The following is a 24,508-nucleotide window of genomic DNA, read 5'->3' on the forward strand; positions in this document are numbered from 1 at the left end:
ATACTTAGCCTGAGAAATGACTGTCAGGAGACACGCAGCACTACGTCAGGGCACACACATTTTGCATGCATATCTGCAGAAGTCAGGCATAGCTTTTTCAAACGTGTAACTTTTCTGTAGCTAAAGACAAGATAAATTATAGCCAAGAGCATCCTCAGTTCCAAAGAGCATGTCTTGTTCCAGCAGTATCTTGTCTCTTACATATAGAGCTGGCAGAAACTTCTCATTTTACCTTCAGGAGATATTACATTCCAAAAACTCGCAGAAGAAAAACATCATTTAAAAATGTACTTTGGGATTAGTGATATATGATGTTTCTAAAATGAAATTTACTCTGAGTTGGCAGGGGTTGTCTGAGTCAATGTGATTCCAGGCAGTTTCACTACCTGCTCTTCCAAGCTGAGACTGGGTCAAATTTCATGCCGAACCAAGGCAGCTCTGTTGGCCTTGCAGAGCCTTAGAACTGTACAGACTATCCCAGGTTGGGGACCAGAGGCAGAAGTCTGGGTGGCCACCTCACTAGGCAGTTTCACCTGTTAAGGCTGTAGACAGGGGCCTCAGATGTCAAGCAGAAATCACAGAGAGATGGAGCATTTAAATGCCATCTCAGTGCACTGAGTGGGTGAACTGGCATCATCTGAAGTCTGATTTTGTGACTTTGGCTACAGGCAGTTCTCCTGTGGCAGCAATTTGAGAAAGGCCTTCAGGATCATGCACAGCTTCAGGCTTTTTCATGCTTTCTGAAAAAAAGGACAAAAATGTCAAGATGAAGATTCAAAGACACAAAAATTTGTGTCTGTACAATTTTTTGTACAATTCTGTGCAAAAACCAGTCAGCTGGTAACTGAATCATCTGAAACCTACAGGATGAAGGAAGTACCCATTATCAGATGGGTATCTGATACCTCCACACTAAGAAAAAGGTAAACCTTGATATGAAAGAGGTGCAAATGACTTACTTGCATAATCCAACAGGGATGAGGCAGAATGAGATACAGCAACAAGAGACTGATGAACGCAAACAGAAGGCAAGCATAAAGCAAGGGGAGGGGAGGAGGGTGCATAAGGAGAGATGTGGGTAAGAGAAAGTCAAGGTAGCAATGGTATTACAAGGAAGATGAGCTATAAAGATATTAAAGCTTTGGGACAAGGTAGAGGACAAACAAAGCATATGTGGAAGTGGCAGAGCCAGCTAAAAGAACAGCGTAAATGCTGAGATGGGACTGAGGTACTGGGATACTAGGTAAGGAGTAACAGCAGTGGATTGGGGGTGAACCACTGCTATGAACAGGTACTATGAAACTACTGGGGCATTGCTATTCTTTAATGTTGTTCTTTTCCGGAGCCCTTGAACTGGCCAGAGGTAGAAGCTTTGAGACTTGAGCAGGCCTTGACTTCCGAGATGCCTTCTTGGAGACATTCTTCTGAAAGAAAAACAAACCAACAAACCAAAGTTATTAAAAATACCATGGAGTTAAAATGTGCCCAAGGGATCGCCTCCTTAACAACCAATTAGCCTCTCCTTCCACTTTGATGTCAGTCAATAGGATACACTGAAGGACTACCGGAAGATATTTTAATTCCCAATTTTTCCTCCTTCTCCACATCTTATATCCATGTGGATCTAGCTGAGAAAGGGCACAAGGAAATGTTTTCACCCACAACAAACATGCAACCTAAGGAACTCACTGCCAAAAGTATGTCAGCTGTGTTCAAACAGCTCTTGGAGACAGCAAGATTGTCCTGTGATAGAAGAAAAGGTCTGTGGCTTCTGAGAGTGAAGGGACCTGGAATATTATTTCTTTTCGACCCTAAAATCAGTGATCCTAAACAGACCTTCTTGACTGTAACAGGGAACACTCACAGGAAGATGAAGTCAATTATAGTGATCTCCTAGATACCGACACTGGTGTCCTATGTCAAGCAAAGTTACTTTCTCTCTAAACCAGACCACATTCAGCAGTTCTTTTTGCCATGATCTACAATCATGTTAAAAGTCTCCTTGCTTGGTTTCTGATAAAGAGTCTTGACAAAGCCCTAGGATGTGCCCAGGAGAAGACGGTCCTGCACTAAACAGGAGATGAATAAGGTGTCCTCAAAGACTGCTTCTCTCTCTGAGTCTGGAAGAGGGTTTGAAATACTGGTTCTCCTGATCTTGCCCTTCTTTGTGTGTTACTTCTGGGATGACTTTCCCCTCTTTCTCCAACTCACCCTCTAGGTCTTAGATTCTCTGCAGAGCTGCTTCCAGCTTTTCTTCAAGACCTTCAGATCTCTCCTCTGCATTTTGAGCACGGATCTCTCTTTCTCTGAAACACAGAAGCAAAGGTAACGCTGAAATCTGAAATATAAGCAGCTGCTGGTAGCATACCTAAAAGAAAGATTTAGAAAGCTGAAACTTTCGGTGGGACTGTATAAAACACATATATGGTTTCAGAGAAGGGCATTGTTAACAGATCACTAAAGGAGTTCATGGCACATCTGTTTAAACCCTGCAAGCTGAATTAGTTTCAAAACTCAGTGTTTGCTAGCAAAGAGTGAGATGCTGATCTTCACTGTGCAAGGATAAATACAGAGCACAGTCAATTCTATTAGCAAAGCTGATGAGATGGAGTTATCCCAGGTAAATCAAGCTCACAGACAAAACAAGAAATATGAGGGAATGTAGTTCTGTCCTGCATTCAGCAGTAGCAGTCATTTTTCTCCTTCTTAGTAGCTGGTGCAGCGCTGTGTTTTGACTTTCTGTCTGGGAACAGAGCTGCTAACACTGATGTTTTAGTCTGACCAAGGACTTTCTGAGCCTCATGCTCTGCCAGGGAGGAGGAGAAGCCGGGAGGAAGCAGAGACAGGAAACCTGACCCAAACTGACCAAAGAGGTATTCCATACCACAGCACGTCATGCCCAGGATGTAACTGAGAGTTACCCGGAAGGGCCAGGAGTGGGGTTGGAGGAGGTTTCGGTTGGTGCTTGGTTGGGCTGGGGGGGGGCAAGTTATCGGTCAGCTGGTGGTGAGGTGTTGTATTCTCTTCCCTTGTTATTTCCTTTATCATTGTTATTATTGGTGGTAGCAGTAGTGATTTGTGTTATACCTTAGTTACTAAACTGTTCTTATCTCAACCCGTGGGAGTTGCATTCTTTTTGATTCTTTCCGGGAGTAGGGGGAGGGAAAGAAGGGGGGGAGTGAGTGAACGAGCTGCCTGACTGGTTTTAAACCACGACAAGTTCAAAGTGCCCAAGCCTGCTTAAACATGGAAGAAGTCCTTACCAAACACAAACCTTGATGTGATTCTGCATGAAGACACTGGGGTGTCACTTTATTGTGTTCCCCATACTTAGGTACAAAATTGCATGTCTGTACTTGCCAAGCTCCTGGGCACTAAGCAGGCCCTGGAAGAGCTCAGCTGCATTCACACGACACCCTGCAAGTGCTAACAGGACCAGAAGTGTTAAGAAGTTTCACAGAAAACCATCCTGAGTACCTTTGCAATGTACCTCATGAGTACACAAAACAGAAAATCTCCACAGAAATGAAGGGGAGCCAATATGGGTCATATCTTCAGCTAACATAAAACATACTCAATCACCCAAGACAATCAAAATGGAAGGAAACCCAAAATTAAGCCAACAGATATTGGATAAAGCAGAACATTATCAGAGAGCAAAATAGGCACTTGCCTGGCATGAAACCCTGCCCCACTCATGCCTCCAGCAGAGTACTCACAGGAGTTGCGCTTGCAGATATTCCATCATTGCTAGGGCTTCAAACTCTTTCTGAGAAAAGGGACTTGATGGCATGGAGGCAGTCATCTCTCTCTGATTGGGAAAACCTTTTGTTAAGTGAATGCGGAAACAACAATGCTGCATTCTACCTGTAGCATGTGCCTGGTTTGGTGCTGGTGTGTCAGTGCACAGTCACAACACAGACAAGAGCTCTATATCAGCAAAACATGTAAAACCAGAGACTAGTTTAGGGACTGAACTGATCTTGGCATTAAAAATAGACTAAAATGATTTTCTGACTCAGACATGAAATTCTCACTGGCTCATAGTCTTGGGTTGCTGGTGCATTCCTTGAGTTACTGAGGTTGAAGGTGGCTGTAGCCTGGCTAGGAGCAAAAATCCCAACAAAACAATGTTTGAAGAACAGAAAGAGGCAGCTCTTCACATTGTCCAACAGGCATAAGTCAGCTTTCATCTGGAAAAGACAACTTGGGTTTTTCTGTAAAACTGACTGTGGAAAGGCTCTCACTCTAAGCTTTGGAAGGTAATTATGATTTCCAGGGGTTCATTTCTATAAAACAAATCAGAGTCCATAAAGACAGACTCCTGCACTGTCACTCTTAACTAGCTGATCACTTCTAAAGCCTGAAGGGCAAGGCACATTTAGCAATGCAGCATGCTTAAAGAGTGGCACCATCCAGTGACAGTTTGCTAGAGATCCACACTTCCAGTACCTCTAGGCTCTACTCTGGATGACTGACTAACTAAGGAATAACAGGCCCTATGACTTATGAAGAGCAACTTTACCGAAGAGCACTATCTCAAAGGCAAACGGAGGCCAAAACCAACTGGAACTCCTTAATTCCCAGTTGTTGTGGGATCTCCCTGAATCTCTGAACCCCCTTCAACTCCTCCCATGTGCTCAGCATCAAACCACTTTCACCATCCCAGTCTCAGCAGATAGTCCTGGATCATGAAGCCACGGCAGTAATGCATGGATGAGAAGGACAAATTGCAGCTGTGGTAACTGTTCTAATGATTAAAGTTGCTAGAGCAGAGGAATCTGAGAGAACACCGGCACCTTGCACTGCCCCAGGAAGTCTGATGCAAGTGTTAAATGGGGTCTCATAACAGAGTCTGAGTATACACCTAGAACCCAGCTCCAAATCTCTGCAGAAGGCTAAAAAACACTGGTGTGGTGGAGACTCCTACCCCTGTAACTGTAATGATGCCTGATTTCAGAGACTTCAGGTGGACGCTGGAGTCATGCCCTAAATATCTGATCACGTCTGCAGTAGCTTCATTGTCCTCAATCAGAAAATCCATACCAGCACATGGATGCTGCTCAAGAGAGAAAAGGAACAAGAAATAGGAGATACCACTAGCCTCTTGGCATTCAAGGCCACTGTAAGGCCATGTTTCACATCACATACTCTGAGCAATAAATAAAAAGGCCCTGCTGGAAAGCAGCATATTGCTGCTACTACAGTCACCTGCATGATGGCTATTTCCTCCTTTACTTTTAATGGTTTGTCCTCTGTTATGGGTTTCGTTTTGCTGATGGCATTTTCAGATTCAGACTCTTCCTGAGTTGAAGAAATGACGGTGTCCTTAAGCTTAAGTTTCAATTGCAATTCCTGTAAGGCACCATAAGGATCAGGTTAATAGCCTGCTCTCTTTGGCCTAACCTAGGCAAAGGTAGCTGGTCTCTGTGCGCATATTTAGACTGGGACTTCAACCACTGAGGAGGTCCTTAGCATGAATATGTTTCAGATCACAATGAGTATGCTAGTTACTGAATGCTTAGACCACGACAATTACACAGGCAGGACTCACTGTGGCATATCTGCTTTGTGGAGGCCATGGCAAGGAGAAAAAGAGGCAGCATGAGAGCTACAGCACTGGCTGTAGACTGGAAGTCAGGAACAATGTCATTCTGCTTGGGGGTGAAGTTCAGAATTGAAGCTAACAGATCATTCAAGACAATAAACCTAAATCAATTTTCTCATTATCCAAATCTAACCTGTTTTGCATGAAAGTAGACCAATGCCAGGCCAACCAGCTATAAAATACATATAATTGTTATAGGCAGTCTCAGGCATCCATCTAGCTACACAAGGAATTAAACTACAAGTTCAGCTTAATCTCCTGGGTAAGGCAACCACAAGAATTCCAGCCAAAGTCCACCCCAATAGGTGAAGGAAAAACTATCACACCCCACGGGGAGCTGGTCTACCCATGGGGTAAATTCTCCGACTCCACTGAAGCTCTGGTTTTGCCTTAGACCTGTGCTCACAAGCAGCACTGTGATTTTTAACCAATTTGCAGTCATAACACCTCATAGTTCTAGCTGCCACTTAGAGTGCATGCAGGTCTTCAGTGAAACCTTCCTGCAAATGGAACTGTAGCTGCTTTCTTAAGGAAAAGTTTTGAAGCAGACCTTCATTCAAATTGGTTCAACCTAGAACAGCAAATGCAGTCTATATATGCCTCTGATCCAAAGAGATTTCTCAGTTCTTCTAAATCCAGACAGGAGACTGGAGTGCCTTTGATCTCTGAAAGAAGATGACTACACACTTGAATCCAATTACAGTACTCAGTCTGGGGAGACAACAGAAAATGATTATTCAGGGCTTATTGAGCAGGAAAAAAACCGACTTATCATATTCATTCAGTCAGTTAAGTAACTCCAGCTTTCTGTCTTTATTTATAGGAAGGGGACTACCTGGAACCTTTCATTCTCACCCTACAAGGAAGACACATTTCTCCAAGCTTTCAGACACGGCATATGTCACCAGCTAATCACTTCCACCAACTCATTCCTTCAACAAGCTCCTCCTCAGGCCAGCACAGAACATATGTCATAGACACTGCCTCAGCCTATGTGGAGAGAAATGAGTGTAAATCCCAGGGGTTAATTTTTCACTCATTAAAGTAATGCGGAACAGAAACACAAGTATTTTCAACCCCTGCAGGGAGGCTTCTTGCATTTCTTGAAGCCCTCTGTTCAGGGTAGTCTCAGCCTTCAGGAAGGGTCTACTCTCACATTCCTAAAGCACAGGCAAAGCTAAGCTAAACACTGGTGATGATAATGGTAGCAATTAAGAGCTTTACATGCCAATGTAGAATAAGGGGGAGTCAGGTATGTCAGTTGACTGCAAAAACTTTCAACTGCATCTCTATAAAGGCACCAAGCACCTCCAAGAACCTCTAAGCACCACTCAAGTCTGGATGTGCATGGCTCTGACAAGCTTTGGACCAGAGGTGAATCTACTACCACTCATACAGAATAAATCTCACAGGAGAGGCCTTACATATGCACCCTGAAACAGGGCAAGGAAAATATTGAAAGTGAACATGACCTGACCCGGTTTTATCTGCAGTCCAGGACTGCAAAATCAGTAGGTAACTTGGGGAACCAGGGTAATCCATTGAAACAGCAGTCTTCCTCCTCCTTGAAACCTCACATATATTTTTATCTAGCTTTTACAAAGCAAATACAATCTAATCTGGAAAACTATCTAGGTTTCCAGACCTAGATAGCTGGCAACACAGGCACCTTTTACCTTGATCTTATTCAGCTCCTCCAGCTCAAAATCAGCTTCTAAATCTTTCTCTGACCGTTTCTTTTGAACAATTTAATTGACTGTCTCGCGACAGCAGCTGCAAAGATGTAGAACATTTCCAGGCCTGCAGAAGTACCTTCAAATGCTTATAATCATAGAATCATTTAGGTGGAAAAGATGATTCAGTCATGAGCCCATTGCTGTCAGCAAGGTACAGGAACTATCTGTAGAACTGCACTACTAGAGAAGTCTGCAGAAGAGCAGTCCTCACCTGCTCCTCTCACACAGTGACCTCCCAGAAAGCTTCTCCATGCCAGTGCTTATTAACCCACACAGGATGTGTGAGCACAGATCCTGAATCAGGTGGAGGCATTGCTCCAAGTGATCTGTAGACTCACTGCCTGTAGTGGCCTCGTTCCTCCAAAGGTCATTCTCAGAAGGATGGGCAGAGCCCTCACTATCGCAGATGCTAGCATATTTTATAGCAGTACTAGGTATAAAGCAGGCACTGCTGTTCTCTTTAGGTGTCTCTATCTTCTTAGACTCCCTACAAATTCTAGTGAGGCCCATTTATGACCTGGGAAAAGATCCAAGGACAAGCAAATGGATGGGATCTGTCACCATGATCAAAACACTGAATATTTTTTCTTAAGAAAACTCTCTTAGGTGAAACTGAAAACCTCTGTTGATACCTGTCTACAGAATCAGCAAGTCTGCACATCTCTGCAACCAACTCTTCATCTCCATGCTGCAGCTTACTAGCCCTCAGAGGCCTGGGCTCCTTGTCCATCCATCTCAGTACCGGACTCCTGCCACTGGGGACACTCACAGGACAAGCGTTCCGCTGTCATGTGTCTCAGCAAATCCACCAGCCACAGGGTCAGGTTTCTGTCCAGTTCAGTCACCTGCACAAAACATTAGAGCAAATCTAAACCAGTGATAAATGACTGGTTTTGCCAAGTAGTCTGAAGCCACTGCATTTCACATACATGAATGCGCTAATTTAATTTGCAAACTGACCTAATGACAGAAACATTTATTTTTACCATTCTCCCATATTCATTCCCATTATAGACACATCTTTTTCTACTATCGATCTATTCTTCTCCCAGTTCTTGTTTAGGATCATATGCTGATTATTAGCCACGTAGCATGCTCTCATATCCAGAATTCAGTGACAAACCAAAAACTACACACCACACTTATAGAACATTAAAAAAATGCATATTGAGAGCCTCTAGTCTACAGTCATGGGAGAAATAAGCCCACAGAGAGCTCAGAGCCACAACAGCTCTCTGAACAGGAAATAACTTCGATTATTCCAAAGAAAATACTCACTAAAGATGAAACAATAAAATTGTTTTGGTGCACTATATAGGAGACCTTACAGCTATTTTTAGAGAAGTTCTCCCCTACTCCTTTGGCTGGAAGACAAAAGCCACAACTCAATTCAAACAAGGTAAGAAAGTGTCAAAAGAGAAACAAGCATTCCTTACAACTGTGCTCTGGCCAGATAGAAATTAAAGGAAGGACTGAATGCTAGATATAGCACTCTTATCCCAGCAGTTTCAGGCTTGCACTTACTTTTTCATTTGCATGTGTGACATTCTTCTCAGTCTCATTATTCATGGACAGAACCCATTGCTGAATCATATGAAAAAAAACATTAGGTACCACCCTGAAAAAAAACAAATCCAGAAACAAAGTGACCTCTAGTGCACCAGACCCAAGGATCTCTTGCCTCAAAGACACCTTTTGCTTCCCAGCTTGAGGAAAACAATATATTATAGTACACCATAAGCTGGAAACATGACACGCTTTTTTTTGTTAATGCTATAGTTGTGGGCAAACTTGCCATTTTCAAGTAAATCTCTTACATACACATTTTGCATGTGCTCTGCAAATGATGTACTTCTTGATGGTATTTACCAAAGGCAATGGAGGACCATGAAGAGGAATATGCCCCCACAAATCTGACTGCAGATGAATCACGTATTTTGTTTTTATTTCAAATGTCAAGATTTCCAAACCAGGTGGCAGTGCTGACGGAGACAATGATGTTCCAGGAGTGATACCAAAGCCACCAACTGTTTCTACTCCACAGATAACTGTCAAATCAAAGCAAATGAAAGGCAGTCTCCAACCACTTTAACACTTCAGCTGATCATGTTTGGCCCACTAACAGTTTCCTGTGCCAGGGTCTCCATCCTGGCATCCAAAAAAGGACATCTCTCTTTTGAGTGTAGCACTGCATGCAAGGTCAGCCTAGGTACAATTAACACCTCTGTCCTTACGGAAAGTGTGATTTCTGATCGCTCTCAGCTTCATGCAACTGCCTGAAGCCCACACAATTCTTCACTGCATCCACCTGGCCCAGCCACGCAGGAATCTTCTGATAAAATGCACACAGCTCAGCTTTGTGCATGCCAGAACCTTGCTTCAGCTTTTGCACCTTGAATAACCAATCTTCCATACTTTTCACCAAGGCTGTCAAAAACTTAGATGTGCCTGCAGGGGAAGAAAATACAAACCTTTAATTATAATTCTTTCAGCCAACAAAACCAAAGCTGGATTCAAAGAGGGCTGAACAGCCTATGTGGGAACTGGCTACACCTGGAACTAAAAATAAGCTGCTTAGTAAGCGCTGAATTCAAAGCAAGTTGAAAGAAACTGGGCTTGAATTAAAGCCCTTCTTGTCTTGGCAGATTTGGCTCCCTTGTTTCATAAAGGCTTAATATAACTGTTTTTAAAACAGCTTTGCAGTTACAATCCAATTTTTCAAAGATGCAGGGGATGCAGTATGCACGGATATGCAGAATGCCTGTACAAGGCAGTAAATTAATTTTCACCCACTCGTGGAACATACTGACGGATATTCTCTTTTTGTTGGGGAGTGTGTTTGAAACGCAACAATGATATCCATTCATATCATGGATATTGGATATCCTCTTGATATCTAATGTTTAAACTTTGCTTAAATCCTGGTGAGGTCCTGGCCTCCACAACATCTTGGAGCAAAGATGGCATGTTAAGCACATGGTGGTGATGAAAGGTGTTTTAATATTTCAGTGATTTTGACACATGGGTACAGCTGTGGGGTAAAACTGTTTAACTTCTCCTCTGAACTGGGAGAAGTGCAATGAAGCAGTTTTGGGATGTTCAAATGAGTAAGAAATGGAGGTGGTTATGCTCCTCAGGGTGGAACCTTTGAGAGCACATGATAGAGCTCCACAAGCAGGCATTAGGTGTTAACAAGCAGGAGGCCAAGGAGAAGTGGCAGGAATGATAGTGTAAATTTTCCTGCCATGCAGCATCATCTTAAGGGTTCAGAAGAGGTGGGTCCCAGGGGTACATAGGATCATAGAATCATTAGGGTTGGAAAGGACCTTAAGATCATCAAGTTCCAACCCCCCTCTAATGGGCAGGGACATCTCACACTAAACCATGTCACCCAAGGTTCTGTCCAATCTGGCCTTGAACACTGCCAGGGATGGAGCATTCACAACTTCCTTGGACAACCCATTCCAGTGCCTCAGCACCCTTACAGTAAAGAACTTCCTCCTTATATCCAATCTAAACTTCCCCTGTTTAAGTTTGAACCCGTTACCCCTTGTCCTGTCACCACAGTCCCTAATGAACAGTCACTCCCCAGCATCCCTATAGGCCCCCTTCAGATACTGGAAGGCTCCTATGAGGTCTCCAAGCAGCCTTCTCTTCTCCAGGCTGAATGAACAGACCCAACATTCTCAGCCTGTCTTCATATGGGACGTGCTCCAGTTCCCTGATCATCCTCATGACCCTTCTCTGGACTTGTTCCAACAGTTCCATGTCCTTTTTACTTTGAGGACACCAGAACTGCACACAATACTGCAAGTGAGGTCACATGAGAGCAGAGTAGAGGGGCAGGATCACCTCCTTTGACCTGCTGGTCACGCTCCTTTTGATGCAGCCCAGGATACGATTGGTTTCTGGGCTGCAAGTGTACACTACCTGCTCACGTTCATTTTCTCATCAACCAGCACCCCCAAGTCCTTCTCTGCAGGGCTGCTCTGAATCTCTTCTCTGCCCAACCTGTAGCTGTGCCTGGGATTGCTCCAAACCAGGTGTAGGACCTTGCACTTGTCATGGTTAAACCATCAGCCCCCCTCACAAGCGTGTCAAGGTCCCTCTGGATGGCATTCCTTCCCTCCAGCATATCAACCAAACCACACAACTTGGTGTCATCGGCAAACTTGCTGAGGGCACACTCAATCCCACTGTCCATGTCAGCCATGAAGATGTTAAACAAGACCGGTCCCAGCACCGATCCCTGAGGGACACCACTCATTACTGGTTTCCAGCTGGACACTGAACCACTGACCACAACTCTTTGCCTGCGGCCATCCAGCCAGTTCTTTATCCACTGAGTGGTCCACCTATCAAATTGATGTCTCTTCAATTTAGAGACAATGATGAGGGAGAACAGTCACTTATGTGTGGTTTGGCTGTATTAGCCCTTACACAGTACTCTGGATCCTTATTAAATATTAGCTTGCTTTGGGAAGGCTGTCCGTGTCATTGCATTTATCTCATGAGCTTTATCAAGTCCACAGAAAAAGAAAAGACCAAACTGGAGCTCACTGGAGAGGCCACTCTTGTACCAAGTGCCAATTTCAGAGTCAAAACCATGTTATTTTCAAAAGAAGGTACACTGTGAAGGCTTACGAAGTGAGGAAGGAAGACTGAATAAAAGCAAAGATATTAAACCAAACCTTATAAATTTCATATAAATTCTTTCTTATACCTCCTGTCTAACCAATCTCATATCTCGTTGTTCTCCCTCCATCTCTAATTTTTGTCATCAAATACCATTTGCCCTTTGTACTTCTGGCACATGCTGATTGAGACCAGGTAACCAGATCTTAGAACATAATAAACACTTCAGGTAACCAGGTGCCACTGCCTTACAGTACAAAATTACCATGATCTCAGTATTATATCTTACCTATTCTTTACAATGGCTTTCATTTTCACTGTTTCTTATCAAAGATGCAATATAATGTAAAAAGAAGGGGTACCGTGGATTTTCTACTGAAAGACCATTACATTACAACACAAAATGAATCCAAACCATTCAAAATACACTGTCTTGTATGGAGCAAGATAATGCCTTTTCTGTAGTCCAGTTTCCAAAGCCTTTGTTAAAATCAGATAAAATCCCTTTTTCTGCACTTTACTGGCTGAAGCAATTTTGAATCAGACATCTGCATTGTGCTGCCTAGCAGTTTGTTCAGATCACAACTAACTTCTGACAATCTGCTGTTAAGTTTTTGTCATTCTGGTGAATGTCTAATTATGGCCCTGCTCCTTCCTCTTTCTCTCACTTTCTAATGAGAACTAATAAGAATATTTACTTTCTTTAGCTGTCTCATAGGATGGACAGACTTATTCCACCTCAGATCATTTAGTAGGCTGAAATATAACATGTAGCAGAAGAATGTAGGGAAAATCACAGGAAAACCCTGAGTGTGAGAATAAGATGGCAGCATGAGAAGCAGCTTAGCAAATATGACTAGCAGTTCCTGACAGCACATTTTCAGTTTAGTTTTAGTCTGCTAAAAGGAAACAAAATTATTAGGAAAACATCAGAAGTGAAACAATTCTGAAAATCAGAATTGAGTCAAGGTCTTACAGAGGCAAAGGTTGAGAAGGTTAGTTGCAAATTACTCAACAACTGTTTGTTATCTTACACAAGACATGATAACTTTATATCAGCAAAGAAAACATTTATGTACATACTTTATTATCAGGATAACTCAAAATCTAGATTAAGATAACTTAGCATTAGTGATAAGGTGATAAAAATAGTATCACCCTCTGAGATAGTGTTTTACTTTACAGTAATGTTTTACTTTTTACAGTGATGCCTTACATTTTAAACATCCATCCTTTCCTTTAGCATTTTCCCCCCCATAAATTATCCATATAATCACAAACTGCCCATAATCCCTCTGAATATAACATATGACTTTCCTGTGTCATATCTGCATCGCATGTTCTTTGCACTGTATCACGTTTAAAATTTCAGATATTCTTTCTATGTGTGACTGTGAGTGAAGTTCCTTGGAGTCTGTCCCTTGAATGCTCTTTATTCGCAGCATATATCTATGGGTCAGACTTTAGCTCTGGAAAAGGCCAGTACAGATTATGTCAACTGATCCTTTATTACTTTGTACTTTCTTGGCATACCCAAGGAAAGACTGAGCTATAAATTGGCCATTCCTTACCATTATTTCCATTTATCCTTATATTGTATTGCCTGTGAAGTTCGCATGCCCTTTGTTTTATTTATTCCAGGGCAGTGTTCTGTAGAGGCAATGCTTCAGTTAAATCCCGGTGTCGATTTATCACCGTTTGTCCCAGCTTTGTCCAGTACTCCAGCAGGCCAGCAGTGCTCTTCAGACTTTCAGTCTTTCTTAGGTGCACCTCCCCTGTGTACTGCTCTAGGTCTTCTTTTAGCATCTGAAAGGAAAGGAGAAACCTGCTGCACCCCCAAAAGCTGGACCACCCCTTGGCCACGAAAGAAAAGTTATGGAAATCAAGCACAAGAAGCGTGAGGAATCCATGAACATAAAGATGTCACAGTGAGTAGATTGCACGATGAATTGGAAACTTACTGGTGACAATTCTGAGCACTTCTACAGATCACCAGAGCTTTACCAGTCACCAGACCTGTTGGTCAGGAACGCTCAAACACATGATTAAGTTTAACACACTGGCTGAATTATGGCATCGGTCAATTATAATTTCTCATGGGTAGACTCTTAGCTTAAGGTTCAGCACAAAAGATTTGAGCTGATATGTTTTCATTCACACTTGTGATGGGCCTAGATGCTCACTGGGGCTCAGCTCACACATGGTAATTTTTTGGGCAGATACCGCTTGATAATACATCCACCCCCCAAAATCTTACATTTATCAAGTTCTTGATTTCTGATAGGATTTCATCTAATAGCTTTTCATTCATCTGAGAGGAGCTAAAGCAGAGGGAAAGAAGGAATGAGAACTGAGAGAAAAAATTCCTTTAGTAGCCAAGGTAAAACCAAGACTCAAGATAGATACTCAAAGTAAAAACCACACGACCCTACTCAGCAAGGGATTTTTATTCTCTCACTCAAAGGAACACAAACACTGGGTGTCAGTTAAGAAAATATGTTACTTCCAGCAGAGATGAAAATCAAAATCAAGCATATATTGAAAATTCAGACATTATTAACTCTGTAATTGAAATCTATAAAGTGATGACTTTTGTTTATGCACACACTGTGCATATTTCTGCATTTTGTGCTTGCATTTGTGCTTTGTTATGTCTAACATATTACAATGAACTAACAAAAAGCCTGAAAAATACAATCACCTTAACACAGAAAAAGACTGTGTTTGAAACATCATGTGTCTCAGAGTCTCATATCTGTACATGAGAACTAAATGCTCTACTGAAGCAATAATGTTTGTGCAATTCAAGTTAAAATGAACCAAACTAAATAAATAGAGGAATTCTGTTACAGCAATGACAGCTGCAGAAAGAACACTGGTTTGCAGCAGGAGGGTACAAGCCTTGCTCCACCAAATTCAACCACAAACTCACAGCACCGCTTTGGAGTTACTGTTAGGCACCTGATAATCAAAATAAATACATCAAGTAGAAGAGTAGAGCAGTGAAGGATGTGTAAATTGCAGATTGTACCAAATCTCACTACACCTGAGAATCAGTGCACACTTTGCACTGGTCCAGGGCAAAGGTTGAGAATGTCGACTGGTGCCCCAGGTCCCTTTGGGCCACTCACGAGTCACTTCTATGGAAGTATTGAAGGTGCTTGTGGAAGCTGCTGCAGACAGTTTACAGTTTTCTCTGGGTGGACTCCTCAGAACGCTCTATTTCTGCTCCAATATGACCCTATCTCTCCCTGAACTGCTCTGTCTTTTCCTGCAAATCAGTCGGGTCTTCTGTGTCCTGCAGGCATTGCGCAAGAGGGTGGGGAAAGGGAGCGTTGTCATGGTTATCTTCATCTGAGTTGGAGGAATTCTCCCTTTGCCCTAGCTATTTTGAGTGATGTACATATCAGAGATCTGGGGAATATCCGTAATTCCACAGCACAGCCCTCACAAACCCTTTGAGATGGGACTAGGTGGCTCAGCGTTGGGCATGCCAGAACTGAATGCTTGACTTCTTGTTGATTGCATGCTACTGAGACACCATGCCGCCTCATACCTATGAGGCCAAAATCACACTAGCCTCAGTCTGGTTTGCTTTTATGGAGAAGGAATGGGGAGAGAGAAGAAAGCTACAGTAAGAAAAAAGGGGGAAAAGGGGGGGAAAGAACTGAAGTAGAGAAAAGGGGACATGGAGTAATGAGAGAAAAGCAGAAAGAGTGAACTCAGTCAAATTTTAATGTTCATTTGAAACTAGACCAAGATTCGAAGGTTCAAATAACAGCCAAAATAACGAGTGCTTTATTGAGAACAGTAGAGCTACATAAAGCATGCATACACATGCCTTAAACAGGCACCCATCGCAGGCAGGTCCCTACCTTTGAGGTCAAGAGGTTTATGAAATGTTTGAGAACGCTGGTCAATGTTTTTCCACCAACATGGAGCTGGTGAACCAATGTGAGCTGGTTTCTGTCTATTATCTGGGGGAAGGGGAAAAGTTATTATTTGCCCTGTTTTCGTCTGAGAGGAGAGGCATCTGACAGTAACATGGGAGCTTTGCCATGGATAAAATGAAGCTGAAGCATTTGAGTCCACTTTCCTTACAGTTAAATCTCTGATCTCTCCGTCCCAAAAGTTCTGCTAACAGATTTTTAACTTGAATGGGATAAAGTAGGAGATCACAAACAAGGGGGACACACACACAACAGAATCAACCAAGAACTTTGTGAGGAATTGTAAGGAATCTGGGTACAATATTCTAAATTATAGGAAAATAAGAAACTTTTAGTCAAACACATTGCAAATGGAAATACCCATCTCACAGAAGTTTTTCCTGCGCAGAACTTGGAGAGCTGTACCAAAATGGCTGTGTAAGTCAACTGGTTTCAATTAAAATAAAACCACGTGTGAAGCAGAACAGACCGCAGGAAATGAGGTCAGGGCAGGTATGTGTTACTACCCAATCATATTAAATAAAGAGGTTCTTTGGGATGAAAACAAGAGTGCTAGCTGTGATGTTTTATATCTTGCAGTGTACCACTGATTTCCTGCAGCTACCTTCTGAGCCAGGTCATACCTGGCTGCGATCCAGGTGTCTCTCTCTTGAGCTAGCAATAGAGCCTGCTCTTCTAGTAGTCTTCTCTGTAACGTGTCTAACTCCTGATACTCTTCCAAAAGCCTGGAAGAGAAAGACAATGAAATACATGCACCTCTGTTTGTCATTCACATTTACTTCTTTCTCCAAAATCCGAAAGCTTTCCTTAGGCATTTCCTCTTCCTCCTTCCTTCCTTAGTCACCTCCCGCACAGACTGTAAGTTCACAGGTCCTTCTCCCCAGGCCCCTACAACACGTTTCTGTTGACATTCCCATGACAAGTTTCCGATCAGTATGAATACAGATCTCTCCTGGGACTAGACTAGCGGTTTTCTTCATGACACAAGATTCCTGTAAGTAAATCTGTTTGCCTGTTCATTCACCACAACTCTGATACCAACCACCTAAATATCTAATTTCTTAGGTATCTGAAGATGTCCACAGGCCCCTCAGAAATTCAGAGCTGCAGGCTCTTCTAGACTATGAAGAGCTCACTTGCTGTGAATGTGGGGTGAAGAAAAAGGAATGCCAGCACCTGAGCAACAAATGACTTAAAACTATAAATGTTTTGAAGAGCTTTCTAGTCCTTTGAGTTTAGGATTTATAGCAAAATAATGGCATTTGTCATAAACAGCCAAGCTCTCTTTCCCTGGAAGGAAACCAGTCACCACCTCTCCTTCCCAAAAATCTGAGAGTGATCCCAGCACACTGCAGAAATCTCCTGACCTCATCTTTAAACACAACTTATTTTACATTTGTGTTAGCCTCCTGCTAACAGGCTGCATGTAGCTCCTCTTGAGCTTTTTCTGCTTCTTCAGTCACCTTGCGGTAATGTTCTCATACCTTCAGCTCACTGAAACAGTGGGTAATATTCTTAACACAATTTAAAGGTCTCTAATCTGGCAAATACAGACTGAGGAACCCTACACTATCATGCAGGGATCTCTTCTTCCAACACAATCATCTCACTGCTGGGGTGAAAGGCATCTCTTCCCACACACACTTCGTGCTCCAACAAGCCCTTTCTGCAGTTCCACAACGACAGAACCTCCAGTGTGCTAAGGAGAGAAGGTGGTTTGACATTATTTGGCACTAAGAGTTCAGTGAGAGTGTGAGGAGGCTTAAGTGTAATCCCTGTAGCTCTGCTTCAAATCACAACACTGTCATTCTGTTCCTATGGGAGGAAGATTAGGAAATGGAACAAAGGCAATGGACTAAGCCTAGGGCACAGAGATAATTTCTTAGGACTGGGCAGGATTCAGACCTAGACAGCTGTCCAACAGATTCTTTGAAATAGAGTAGTTCTTCTGTAATACGTCTGTTGACCAACTGCTGCAACATCATTCTTTTGTAGAGAGTCTTCATCTGTTCAGGGATCCGCTCCAGGAGGCTCACATACCTCTGCCTGCAGTAAAATGAGTAAAAAAAGGTATTTACATGAGAGTGCATATCTCTTACACCATCTGAAGACCCTTTCCTTTCACTGCACAGGAAGCTATCTAGAAGGCAATCTTCTGAATGTCAGGACTGGGGATTTTAAACACTCTGGAACAATTTAATTGCAAGTAGTGGTAACCTGAGCATGGGAAGCCTGGCCATGAGGGAGGTATCAGGTATGTGAAAACTTCCACTGAAGGTCGCACTGATAAGGTGCCCACATGGTAAATGTGGTGATGGTCCTGCCAACTTCAAGCTTCAGGTTACCCAACAGGTGTTTATTAGCCCCGGCTGTTAACCTGGCGGGGAAATCCTATTTGACTTCTGGCATGAGACCCTATGCCAGCTACACTGTGACAGGCTAGCTTTGCTGGGGAAGGACATTAGGAACAATCTGAAATAGCTAATGCTACTCCTGAGAAGACACTGCCATAAACCAAGAGGGGTATTAATGGTTGGATAATGATGACCTGAGCTTTGATAGCAGCTGTCCTCTCCACGCAGTCCACACTGACCTGCCAAATCAGCTCATGGAAAATGATGTTGTAGATGTTCTGCTCCGCCTTCAGCAGCTCCAGCATATTGTGCAGCTGGCAAAACAGGTGAGAAAAATCACAGCCTTGCAGACCCTGGCCAGCCTGCTCCTTTAACAACAGGTTAACACAGATCTCCCATTTCTTCTGAAGTAGGTTTCCCTTTGAGGACAAAACACTGCTAAAGGTAGAAAGGGGAAAGGATTGCATCTGCATGCAACCACAGGTTTATTTTCAAACATGTTATGCATAATGCTGACTACCCTCCCATCAACATTCATGGGACTTTCTTTGCTAATTCTAGCTGGAGTTCCTGCTGAGGCAATGCTCTACATTTTTCACAAATTCTTCTCCATCAGTGTGCAGGAATAACAGAAAGTAAGGCAAAGCAAGGTACAGATGTTCTTTGACATCTGCTTTTTAGGTCTATGAATGTTTCTGATGGCCCATTCTGAAAAACAGCAGCCTATCTCCCAGCTACTGCCTTCATTCCTTCATTTAATAATGTCAAATGCACTCCTTCCTGGCATTTTTGCCAGAAGTGTAACTTCCTACACTAGCAAGCTGACTGCTCTTCGTGGGTCAAAGACGGAGAGAAGTTCAAGATCAGGAGAGGAAATCCCTGGTTGTTACAGGACTATAGGACAGAAACTTCTGGCTTGGGCAGAAACTAGCTTCTTGCAGGCACCTTAAGCACAACAGTGATAAACACTAGGGATACAAGATGTTATTTTTTTGGGTACAAGACAGTTATCTGGGTACAAAGCAAGTTATCCACCTGTGAAGATCCTGTTACTCTGATTAGCTTATCTACCCCAGCTTTTTCTGACATGCTGTCCATCAGATGCATCAGCTGGATGACCTCTAACCTCCCAGGAGGTCTCCTGACAGACCAGAAAGGGACACATCATTATTTTATATATATATATATATCTCACTCATATTATGATTTTTCCCAGGAAACTGAATTAAAACAGTTGTTTGTTTTTTTTTCCCAACAACTGCATGCAGGGTGATACTTACAGGGATGGGAACAGACGTAGTTTCTTTTCACGATCTTCAAGAAGTGCTGAATATTTACAGAAACAAACGCAATGTCAGAGCTCAATTAGAAAGTAATACTTTCTGTACTAACTAAGGGAACCGTGCTCTCTCCTTCAATCTCTTTGCCCCATATACAAACTGATGAAGGGTGGAGAGGCAGAGAAGGGTCTACAAGGTTGCCCTTCAGTGGGAGCATCCAGAGTCTAATGAGAGAATTGGACTCCCTGCAGTTACCCACAAACTGGGAGCTCCTTCTTCTTGCCCCTAAAGACAGAAATCCTGTGGGAACCTTCTCCTTTTATGGTTCTACTCTCATGTTACTTGACTGAGGGATCAGTGTAAACCATTTTTAAACAAAGTTACTAGTGGTGCCAGAAAAGCACCAGGTTTCCACATCACACCCAACCAGAGGCTGATCGGAGGAGATCATCAAAATAGAAACAAAATGCTCTGTTGCATTTTGTTGGCAAAGAAGCTGTGAGGATTTCACTCGTAGTCTTAGTATTTTAATTCCTGAACAATGAGAAAGAGCCTCCTTCAAATTTATGAAGTTGTTTGGAGAGATCAAGAGAAGTCCCAGCAGCCCCTTCTGGTAAGGCTTAGAAAACTGACAGCCTGAAAAACTGGGGGTGGGGAAAAGGGAGGGAAGGAAGAAAACTCCAGATCACAAACCAAAAAATCCCCAACCCCCACCCCTAGCAGATTCAAGATGTAGGTGTATAGATGCATAAAGTGAGAGTTAGAGCTACCTAGAGCCTACCTCAAGGGATCAAACCAGACTTCAGCTCCTACATTCATGTCTAACTACTGAAGCCCCTTGAAAAGCAGTACTAGCATCCAGGAAGTTCTCTGTTAGCCACCCCAGAGCAGCAGCGAGGGTCACTGTGCTCTGCAGTGTTAACTACAGCCTGGTTGTTAGCATGAGATTTGCACAACCACCGCTTTTATATTCTCCCCTTCCCAACAGCAAGAGGTGTATCCGGTCAGTGTCCTCAGCTTCTCATCACTGTATCCCCACACACTGAACAGCTGAGGACAAACCCTTGTAAACCAGAAATCACTCACTCATCAAAGTATTTCAAGGGCGAAACTCCTCTGTTCCTCACAATTTGAAATTCTTCAGGGATCAGACTACCTGTTAGGCTTGCTCTCTGGGGATGGAAAAGAGACAGAGCACAAAACATCAACCTGAAAGACGTGCACAAACTCCTGGTTCCTTCCCAAAGAACACACAGGTTTGGCTGCCAGGAAAGGGAAGTTCACACAGTGGCTTTTCATGCTGCTTTTCCCTTTCCTGCCCTACACATCCAGAGCCCAACAGATACAATCTACATCTGAAAGCAGATTGAAACAATTAACACCAAACTGCAGTGGGGGAGCTGGGGGGCTGGAGCCACAAGGGGAGCCGATGTGTTTTAGGATCAGGGTAACACTGGGACACGTGTGAGGATCTCCCTTCCAGCTTGACACACAGAAAAATAGCACTCACAGGAGTGAGTGGGACTGTACCACGGCTCCCTCTCCGGTCCTGATGACCCTCACAAAAAGACCTTCTGACTTGCACTGCTTTCTTAGCTTGTTGGCCAGTCACAGTGTCACACAGGTAAGAGACATCCCTGAAACAGAGGGGAGGAGCTTGTTCACTGACCCATGCTGCAGGCAACCTGCTCTTCCCTTACTGCCAGCCTCAACCACAAGCAGGTTTGTTTGCTGGGCCTGGGGCCAGCCTTATGGTCAGGGCTCCTCCCTAGGCCAAAAAGACAGATGAGATCATGGTTTTTAGGCAGATTAACCTCACATTGCCTGTTGCTGGCCAAAGACCATTTCTCATATGTACTGTCAATACCCTATTGCATACATATTCAATGTTCAACAAGGAGCAAAACATTTTTCACTTCCCACCACCATTAAGTGTCATTTATTTACAAAGAAGTGTAAAGCTAATCCCTGCTAAGTCCACTGAAGCCAGAAGAGCCTCTTTTCTTAACCGTGGATCACAGAGCATCCTTGCGACCCTGGCATCCTTCAGAAGGAGGGTTCCAAGAACTGCTCAGTTAGCAACTCTCATTTATTATTCTCACATCTTTCCCTCAAATCTCTCTAGCCCAAACTCAGACAGGACAGCTGGTCATTCATCCAGCCCCATTAGGCACCACAGCCACCTATCATCAGAAAAGGCCAAGGGGAGACCTAGCTCTGCATTCCCACCTGTAACTTCCTTCCATTGGCCTGGGCTCTTTCTCTCTTCTTGACTTACCCTCCAGCGCCTGTCAAACTGACAGGGTGGTCTGTCAGATGTCTGAACTTGCTCTGACGATTAGGATAATGCCAAAGCCAATCTGGTGTTTGCAGGCAGCCCTGCAGACAAGCCACATGTGGATGTCACTATTTCATGAGAAATGTACCAAGGAGTGGGACAGGTCAGGGTGGCTGACTGGTCTAAACAAATGCTGCATCATTATTTCTGTCCCGGGGCCAAAGGAACTGGTGTGGACAAAAATGCCTCAACAAGGGCTTCACAGGAGCACAAGGGTGCAGGCATGTTTGTTAAATCTGCATCAAATGGCATGGTCAGTGAAGTGATGCAGTATAAGATAGATTTATCCTACAAGGTTGGCAGACTTTCCAACTTTTGCCCAGGGAATGAACATGTGCACCCAGCGAAGAGACAATTCTGGACAGGAAAAGGCAGGAGATGGAAGCACACTCACCCTGAAGCCCATCGGGGGTTTGGTAGTTTGTGGGGACTGGAAGTACTTTGGGCTGTACAGAGAACTGCTGGCACAGGTCAGGCTTTGGAAAACTTCTGGAACAAAACAATGCTCCAGGGAAGAAGAAAGAGGCTTGATGTGGTCAAGCATCTTTGGGGTACCCCTCAACTTGCGCATCTCCGGAAAATAGCAGAGAGACATTTCAACAGCATTTATTCTGCCGGTGAAAGAGAAAGTAAAACTGATGATAAAATACAGGGCTGAGAAAACCCATGACAAGATGTCTGCTCCCTTACACCAAACCAGCATCTAAAGCACAGGCAGCTTATCACATTTTTAGCAGCTGTTAATGTCTTTCATGAAGCCTAGAACAAGCTACCTTTTACATCCCATGACTGTGCCATGCTGCCAGGTACACAGACACCAAGGGACGCTGTGAACTAAAGTTTGCATGTTTCTGTAAAGCCACTTCCTTACTTGTGGCTCGCTAGCACTCAGCTTTCTACTCTAAAATACCAGCAATTCTATGTCTAAATTAAAACAAAAATGCAGAGAAGAGTCCTAGTATTGAAGGGAAACTGCAAGGATGGAGAGTTCAACCCCTGCAGCCTCCAGCCCTGCTCTACCTGAGGTCCTCGCCTGCCCACGAGGCACGGCTCAGTTTCCTTGCATCAGCTTTTTGCCCAGGAACAGGCACTCCAGTTGTGGGCATGATGAATGTTTATTTTGTTTTAATGCCCAGCCAAGGAAAGTTGCGGGAGCGAATGATCTAGGAACAGAATTAAACCCACATTTGTACTTCACAGGGCTAACATGCTTTTTTAATCATTCATTGTGACCTCCCCCTACACCTGACACCAGGTATGTCAGTTCAGAAGCCCCCACTGCTTTGCTACACCCTCCATAGGGGTGCTTGCTTTTCCATCTACAAACTAAATTAAGAACAACTGCTTCTTTTATACATGTAAGTGGGCTAGAGATTTAATTATATTTGTCTCCAGTTATTAACCTTACCACTTTTTCTTCTTAGCAGTATATTACTAATAAAAATAATATTTCTGTTAGTTTCATAACCTCCATAAATTCTCTTCTGAAGCCTCCCCTCCCCCATCACTGGCCTTGTTCTTTATAAACGCTCTTGGCATTAAAACTCTTTGACCTCCTTATCAGCTATGTCTTGGCATATTGTGGTTTTAATTAGGGTAACTACATTGCTTTGCCTTCAGATACATGTTTGTGGGTGTAGGTGTAATCTTGCCAGGTAGCTTCTTGTTTTGTTGCATAAATGGGTTCTTGGAAAGAAAATACAAAAAAATGCTAGAAACTTCTGACAGAACAAAACCTTTATTTGCACCAACACACCCCCCCCCCCCAACAGCTCTGTTTGGCAGCATGTATTATTCCCACCAGAAAGGATAAGAAGATTAATGGCACTGTTCTGCAGCGCTACAGTTTAAGGACACAGACAAGACTTGACTTTAGCACATGTGGTACGCAGCTGGAAAATATCACATTCAGTTCTTGGCACACAAACCCTTTTCAGGCCCAAAATAAGGCAGAAATCACTAACGCGATACACATTTGGCAGTTGCACCAATTTAACTGGGAGAGGTTAGGAACTCCAGAAGCTGTTAACTCCTTCCCCGTGCTCCTCTCCAGCACTTCCAAGGACATCCTTTCCTCTCACAGAGCCTCGGTGGCCAATACGCAGCTTACAAACCCCCAGCTCCCCTTCCCCGCTGTTTAGCTCTGACAGTTCCTGTTGCTTTAGGACCTGAAGAAGGACTTGTGTGAATTTCTTCTTGCAAACCCAGCCAAAGCCGCCCGGCGCTCCAGCCCCCTCACCCAGCACCGGGTGTGCCACAGCACAGCTGTCTCACACCTCTCCCTCCTTGCCCTTGCAGCCCCCAGACCCCTGAGGCAGGCCAGCTCCCCCCTCCCCAGAGCAGCAGAGGGGCCCCCGCCTGTACCGGCCAGCCCTCAGCCCCCAGGCAGCTTGTCCCTGACTCCATCACCATGGACACACAGGGTGCTCCAGCCGGCTCTGGAACATGCTCTCTCTCCACCTGGCCTTCCCTCCCTCCCTCCCCCACAAGCCTCTGACCCACATCTCCCCAGAGCAGCCACAGTCCCAGAAGAGCAACCCCATCCCTCTTTTTCCACACTCCCCCCCCCCCCCATTGCTCTCTTGCAACCCCCTCCCAACCCCACAG

General features: G+C 43.8%; 1 protein-coding gene across 1 annotated transcript; it reads right to left on the bottom strand.

The window, feature by feature from the left end:
• Window positions 1-1,306: 1,306 nt before the first annotated feature.
• On the bottom strand, window positions 1,307-23,411 carry AXDND1 (axonemal dynein light chain domain containing 1). Its single transcript, XM_061452000.1, is given in 27 exon segments — window positions 1,307-1,426; window positions 2,157-2,306; window positions 3,720-3,811; window positions 4,931-5,059; window positions 5,212-5,355; window positions 6,209-6,319; window positions 7,285-7,381; window positions 7,977-8,074; window positions 8,076-8,189; window positions 8,869-8,962; window positions 9,579-9,792; window positions 13,551-13,785; window positions 14,237-14,300; window positions 15,111-15,277; window positions 15,855-15,956; window positions 16,534-16,685; window positions 17,347-17,423; window positions 17,835-17,975; window positions 18,478-18,504; window positions 18,506-18,597; window positions 19,319-19,424; window positions 19,564-19,621; window positions 20,651-20,735; window positions 21,074-21,200; window positions 21,842-21,942; window positions 22,296-22,494; window positions 22,934-23,411. Coding segments are annotated over 27 exon segments (3,153 nt in total). The 5' UTR covers window positions 23,008-23,411; the 3' UTR covers window positions 1,307-1,323.
• Window positions 23,412-24,508: the final 1,097 nt, after the last annotated feature.

This window comes from Pezoporus flaviventris, unplaced genomic scaffold (assembly GCF_033815535.1).
Source record: "Pezoporus flaviventris isolate CSIRO_AGI_PZ_B2104156 unplaced genomic scaffold, CSIRO_AGI_Pfla_v1 ptg000013l, whole genome shotgun sequence".
Lineage (NCBI taxonomy): Eukaryota > Metazoa > Chordata > Aves > Psittaciformes > Psittacidae > Pezoporus > Pezoporus flaviventris.